Source organism: Oncorhynchus kisutch, linkage group LG10, assembly GCF_002021735.2.
Source record: "Oncorhynchus kisutch isolate 150728-3 linkage group LG10, Okis_V2, whole genome shotgun sequence".
NCBI lineage: Eukaryota > Metazoa > Chordata > Actinopteri > Salmoniformes > Salmonidae > Oncorhynchus > Oncorhynchus kisutch.
Window position 1 is genome coordinate 5306892 of NC_034183.2, and position 7282 is coordinate 5314173.

At 45.9% G+C, this 7282-nt stretch overlaps 1 protein-coding gene across 1 annotated transcript in view; it reads left to right on the plus strand.

Annotated features, from left to right (window-relative positions):
• LOC116375781 (synaptotagmin-7-like) overlaps nucleotides 1-982 on the plus strand; it is a 183832-nt gene extending 182850 nt beyond the window's left edge. The window contains exon 3 of the mRNA XM_031832925.1: nucleotides 723-982. Coding sequence (XP_031688785.1) covers nucleotides 723-809 — 87 coding nt within the window. The 3' untranslated portion in view covers nucleotides 810-982. The remainder of the gene's footprint in view (nucleotides 1-722) is intronic.
• The last annotated feature ends 6300 nt before the right edge of the window (nucleotides 983-7282 follow it).

Below are 7282 nucleotides of genomic sequence, written 5' to 3' on the forward strand. Positions count from 1 at the left end.
CTCCTCTCCTCTCCTCTCCTCTCCTCTCCTCTCCTCTCCTCCCCTCTCTTTCCTTTCCGCCCGTCCCCCTCCCCTAAATGCCCTCTCCTCTCCTCTCCTCCTCCTCTCCCTCTCCTCTCCTCTTCCTCCTCCTCTCCTCTCCTCTCCTCTCCTCTCCTCTCCTCTCCTCTCCTTCCTCTCTCCTCTTCCCTCTCCCTCTCCTCTCCTCTCCTCTCCTCTCCTCTCCTCTCCTCTCCTCTCCTCTCCTCTCCTCTCCTCTCCTCTCCTCTCGCTCGTCCTCTCCTCCCCTCTCTTCCTCTCTCCTCTCCTCTCCTCTCCTCTCCTCCCCTCTCCTCTCCTCCCCTCTCCTCATCTCCTCTCCTCCCATCTCTTCCTCTCTCCTCCCCTCCACTCTCCTCTCCTCTCTTCCTCTCTCCTCCCCTCCCCTCTCCTCTCCTTTCCTCTCCTCTCCTCTCCGTTCCTCTCAGCTCTCCTCTCCTCTCCTCTCCTCGTCCTCTCCCTCCTCTCCTCTCTCTCCTCTCCTCCCCTCTCCTCTCTTTCCTCTCTCCTCCCCTCCCTCCTAAATGCTCTCTCCTCTCCACTTCTCCTCTCCTCTCCTCTTCCACTTCTCCTCTCCTCTCCTCTCCTCTCCTCTCCTCTCCTCTCCTCTCCTCTCCTCTCCTCTCCTCTCCTCTCCTCTCCTCTCCTCTCCTCTCCTCTCCTCTCCTCCTCTCTGGCTCAAGGGGAAGAGGAATAAGCCAGGACTGGAGGCGGCTGGTACTTCAGAGGCGGGTCGTGGGCGAGGAGGAGAGAAAAAAGCCATCAAGTAGGTCTCTACCTGTAGGTTGCATAGGAACACCTGGGTAGTGGGGCCAATGAATAGCCACAACATGCACTAGCTTACCATTCAGTAGGGTTCAATCCTGAATTCTCCACATGAACACTATGGTAAAACTGACAGCTGGTAACTGGTATTAGCACTGGTAACAGGTAACTGGTATTAGCACTGGTAACTGGTACTGGTAACTGGTATTAGCACTGGTAACTGGTACTGGTATTAGCACTGGTAACTGGTACTGGTATTAGCACTGGTAACTGGTACTGGTAACTGGTATTAGCACTGGTAACTGGTACTGGTATTAGCACTGGTAACTGGTACTGGTAACTGGTATTAGCACTGGTAACTGGTACTGGTAACTGGTATTAGCACTGGTAACTGGTACTGGTAACTGGTATTAGCACTGGTAACTGGTACTGGTAACTGGTATTAGCACTGGTAACTGGTAACTGGTATTAGCACTGGTAACTGGTACTGGTAACTGGTATTAGCACTGGTAACCGGTACTGGTAACTGGTATTAGCACTGGTAACTGGTACTGGTAACTGGTACTGGTAACTGATACTGGTAACTGGTAAACTGGTACTGGTAACTGGTATTAGCACTGGTAACTGGTACTGGTAACTGGTATAGCACTGGTAACTGGTACTGGTAACTGGTATTAGCACAGGTAACTGGTATTAGCACTGGTAACTGGTATTAGCACTGTTAACTGGTAACTGGTATTAGCACTGGTAACTGGTATTAGCACTGGTAACTGGTATTAGCACTGGTAACTGGTAACTGGTATTGGTAACTGGTAACTGGTACTGGTAACTAGTATTGATACTGGTAACTGGTGACTGGTATTGGTAACTGGTAACTGGTATTGGTATTACTGCTGATAACTGGTAACTGGTACTAAGCTGTTCAGCTGAAAGTCCAAAACCAAGGGATGTGTGTCATGGAGAGTATGGTTTTAACAAAACTGTTTAATGACAGGGGTGACATATCGATGTAGTAGTGCATTATGGGACGGTATGTAAACCCTATTTCATTGCAGGGAACCTGGAGACCCGACATTGTTTGTTTACGGTCATTTGGGTTACGTGTTGTTGTTGATATTTTGCTGAGAGACACAAACCAACCAGGTCGTTAAGATGATCTTAATGTTATATGATTTCCATCACTTTAGATTGGTCCTGCATTATCTCCCTTGTGATTGGTGCTTCATTATCTCCCTTGTGATTGGTGCTTCATTATCTCCCTTGTGATTGGTGCTTCATTATCTCCCTTGTGATTGGTGCTTCATTATCTCCCTTGTGATTGGTGCTTCATTATCTCCCTTGTGATTGGCGCTTCATTATCTCCCTTGTGATTGGTCCTGCATTAGCTCCCTTGTGATTGGTGCTTCATTATCTCCCTTGTGATTGGTGCTTCATTATCTCCCTTGTGATTGGTGCTTCATTATCTCCCTTGTGATTGGTCCTGCATTAGCTCCCTTGTGATTGGTGCTTCATTATCTCCCTTGTGATTGGCGCTTCATTATCTCCCTTGTGATTGGTGCTTCATTATCTCCCTTGTGATTGGTGCTTCATTATCTCCCTTGTGATTGGTGCTTCATTATCTCCCTTGTGATTGGTCCTGCATTAGCTCCCTTGTGATTGGTGCTTCATTATCTCCCTTGTGATTGGCGCTTCATTATCTCCCTTGTGATTGGTGCTTCATTATCTCCCTTGCGATTGGTGCTTCATTATCTCCCTTGCGATTGGTCCTGTATTATCTTACCTGACTCTGCCAAGGAAGTGTTGTCGAGGAGATGGTTGCCCCCGCCGTCTCCCGTGAGAGATCCTAGGAGGCAGTGTTCTTAAGTACGTCTACAGCCAAGACACTGTTATTGTGTTAGTGTTAGTTCTTAAATAACCTCGTAAGGTGTTTAGAATGAAGCTGGAGTATAGGTCACTTTGACTATAATGACACAGGAATGTTATATGACGTCTAAGAATATTCTGGAAAAGTATATTGAAGGAGGCTTTTCATCTGTGTTTTTTAAATGTCCAACGTAGCCGCTTAAAAAATTTAAAAAATCTCGATATCAAATCATTTCCGGGTAACAATTACGTAACTTTCTGTGATTTGTTTTCCATTAAATATGGTCCAAAATAAACCAAAAATTGCTTGTTAGCAAAGAGCTATTTCTCAAGAAAGAATGTTGCTAGGGACTGTCTGGGGGTGGTCTGAGTGGGGAGGGGAAAACGGAAAGCTAGTTGGTATTGGCAGAGAGGTTTGGAACTCTCTTTCCTATTGGTCTATTAGCTAATTTACCGACCTGGTGATGTCACCAAGCAGGTCAAAACTCCATCCCTCCAAAAACAGGCTGAAACTTCAGGTGGTCTTTTCAAACAGCTGTTACCCTAAAAGGACATTATCATCATTTTCACAATTTCACAATATTATTCCAACATCATAGAGTGGAAAATATAAAACATGAGAAAATCTGATTTTTGACTGAACTGGGCCTTTAATACTGCTTTCCTGCATGCAGACAGACTATATTCATCGCTATCGTTGCTCTCAATTGAACTATAGTATAGAAATAATAACTATGGACATCATTATTATAAGGTTGCATTTCTCAGCACTGGGTTTTCATGATAATCTCTTCAGGTCGTCTCTTCTATAACCAACTCTAATACCCCCATGTTGTGATGGGTTCAGGTCGTCTCTTCTATAACCAGCTCTAATACCCCCATGTTGTGATGGGTTCAGGTCGTCTCTTCTATAACCAACTCTAATACCCCCATGTTGTGATGGGTTCAGGTCGTCTCTTCTATAACCAACTCTAATACCCCCATGTTGTGATGGGTTCAGGTCGTCTCTTCTATAACCAACTCTAATACCCCCATGTTGTGATGGGTTCAGGTCGTCTCTTCTATAACCAACTCTAATACCCCCATGTTGTGATGGGTTCAGGTCGTCTCTTCTATAACCAACTCTAATACCCCCATGTTGTGATGGGTTCAGGTCGTCTCTTCTATAACCAACTCTAATACCCCCATGTTGTGATGGGTTCAGGTCGTCTCTTCTATAACCAACTCTAATACCCCCATGTTGTGATGGGTTCAGGTCGTCTCTTCTATAACCAGCTCTAATACCCCCATGTTGTGATGGGTTCAGGTCGTCTCTTCTATAACCAACTCTAATACCCCCATGTTGTGATGGGTTCAGGTCGTCTCTTCTATAACCAGCTCTAATACCCCCATGTTGTGATGGGTTCAGGTCGTCTCTTCTATAACCAACTCTAATACCCCCATGTTGTGATGGGTTCAGGTCGTCTCTTCTATAACCAACTCTAATACCCCCATGTTGTGATGGGTTCAGGTCGTCTCTTCTATAACCAACTCTAATACCCCCATGTTGTGATGGGTTCAGGTCGTCTCTTCTATTACCAACTCTAATACCCCCATGTTGTGATGGGTTCAGGTCGTCTCTTCTATAACCAGCTCTAATACCCCATGTTGTGATGGGTTCAGGTCGTCTCTTCTATAACCAGCTCTAATACCCCCATGTTGTGATGGGTTCAGGTCGTCTCTTCTATAACCAACTCTAATACCCCCATGTTGTGATGGGTTCAGGTCATCTCTTCTATAACCAGCTCTAATACCCCCATGTTGTGATGGGTTCAGGTCATCTCTTCTATAACCAGCTCTAATACCCCCATGTTGTGATGGGTTCAGGTCGTCTCTTCTATAACCAGCTCTAATACCCCCATGTTGTGATGGGTTCAGGTCGTCTCTTCTATAACCAACTCTAATACCCCCATGTTGTGATGGGTTCAGGTCATCTCTTCTATAACCAGCTCTAATACCCCCATGTTGTGATGGGTTCAGGTCGTCTCTTCTATAACCAGCTCTAATACCCCCATGTTGTGATGGGTTCAGGTCGTCTCTTCTATAACCAACTCTAATACCCCCATGTTGTGATGGGTTCAGGTCGTCTCTTCTATAGCCAACTCTAATACCCCCATGTTGTGATGGGTTCAGGTCGTCTCTTCTATAGCCAGCTCTACTACCCTCATGTTGTGATGGGTTCAGGTCGTCTCTTCTATAACCAGCTCTAATACCCCCATGTTGTGATGGGTTCAGGTCGTCTCTTCTATAACCAACTCTAATACCCCCATGTTGTGATGGGTTCAGGTCGTCTCTTCTATAACCAACTCTAATACCCCCATGTTGTGATGGGTTCAGGTCGTCTCTTCTATAACCAGCTCTAATACCCCCATGTTGTGATGGGTTCAGGTCATCTCTTCTATAACCAGCTCTAATACCCCCATGTTGTGATGGGTTCAGGTCGTCTCTTCTATAACCAGCTCTAATACCCCCATGTTGTGATGGGTTCAGGTCGTCTCTTCTATAACCAGCTCTAATGCCCCCATGTTGTGATGGGTTCAGGTCGTCTCTTCTATAACCAACTCTAATACCCCATGTTGTGATGGGTTCAGGTCGTCTCTTCTATAACCAACTCTAATACCCCCATGTTGTGATGGGTTCAGGTCGTCTCTTCTATAACCAACTCTAATACCCCCATGTTGTGATGGGTTCAGGTCGTCTCTTCTATAACCAACTCTAATACCCCCATGTTGTGATGGGTTCAGGTCGTCTCTTCTATAACCAACTCTAATACCCCCATGTTGTGATGGGTTCAGGTCGTCTCTTCTATAACCAGCTCTAATACCCCCATGTTGTGATGGGTTCAGGTCGTCTCTTCTATAACCAACTCTAATACCCCCATGTTGTGATGGGTTCAGGTCGTCTCTTCTATAACCAACTCTAATACCCCCATGTTGTGATGGGTTCAGGTCATCTCTTCTATAACCAGCTCTGATACCCCCATGTTGTGATGGGTTCAGGTCGTCTCTTCTATAACCAGCTCTAATACCCCCATGTTGTGATGGGTTCAGGTCGTCTCTTCTATAACCAGCTCTAATACCCCCATGTTGTGATGGGTTCAGGTCGTCTCTTCTATAACCAGCTCTAATACCCCCATGTTGTGATGGGTTCAGGTCGTCTCTTCTATAACCAACTCTAATACCCCCATGTTGTGATGGGTTCAGGTCGTCTCTTCTATAGCCAGCTCTACTACCCTCATGTTGTGATGGGTTCAGGTCGTCTCTTCTATAACCAGCTCTAATACCCCCATGTTGTGATGGGTTCAGGTCATCTCTTCTATAACCAGCTCTAATACCCCCATGTTGTGATGGGTTCAGGTCGTCTCTTCTATAACCAACTCTAATACCCCCATGTTGTGATGGGTTCAGGTCGTCTCTTCTATAACCAACTCTAATACCCCCATGTTGTGATGGGTTCAGGTCGTCTCTTCTATAACCAACTCTAATACCCCCATGTTGTGATGGGTTCAGGTCGTCTCTTCTATAGCCAACTCTAATACCCCCATGTTGTGATGGGTTCAGGTCGTCTCTTCTATAACCAACTCTAATACCCCCATGTTGTGATGGGTTCAGGTCATCTCTTCTATAACCAGCTCTAATACCCCCATGTTGTGATGGGTTCAGGTCGTCTCTTCTATAACCAACTCTAATACCCCCATGTTGTGATGGGTTCAGGTCGTCTCTTCTATAACCAACTCTAATACCCCCATGTTGTGATGGGTTCAGGTCGTCTCTTCTATAACCAGCTCTAATGCCCCCATGTTGTGATGGGTTCAGGTCGTCTCTTCTATAACCAGCTCTAATACCCCCATGTTGTGATGGGTTCAGGTCGTCTCTTCTATAACCAACTCTAATACCCCCATGTTGTGATGGGTTCAGGTCGTCTCTTCTATAACCAGCTCTAATACCCCCATGTTGTGATGGGTTCAGGTCGTCTCTTCTATAACCAGCTCTAATACCCCCATGTTGTGATGGGTTCAGGTCGTCTCTTCTATAGCCAGCTCTACTACCCTCATGTTGTGATGGGTTCAGGTCATCTCTTCTATAACCAGCTCTAATACCCCCATGTTGTGATGGGTTCAGGTCGTCTCTTCTATAACCAACTCTAATACCCCCATGTTGTGATGGGTTCAGGTCGTCTCTTCTATAGCCAACTCTAATACCCCCATGTTGTGATGGGTTCAGGTCGTCTCTTCTATAGCCAGCTCTACTACCCTCATGTTGTGATGGGTTCAGGTCGTCTCTTCTATAACCAGCTCTAATACCCCCATGTTGTGATGGGTTCAGGTCATCTCTTCTATAACCAGCTCTAATACCCCCATGTTGTGATGGGTTCAGGTCGTCTCTTCTATAACCAGCTCTAATACCCCCATGTTGTGATGGGTTCAGGTCGTCTCTTCTATAACCAGCTCTAATACCCCCATGTTGTGATGGGTTCAGGTCGTCTCTTCTATAACCAGCTCTAATACCCCCATGTTGTGATGGGTTCAGGTCGTCTCTTCTATAACCAGCTCTAATACCCCCATGTTGTGATGGGT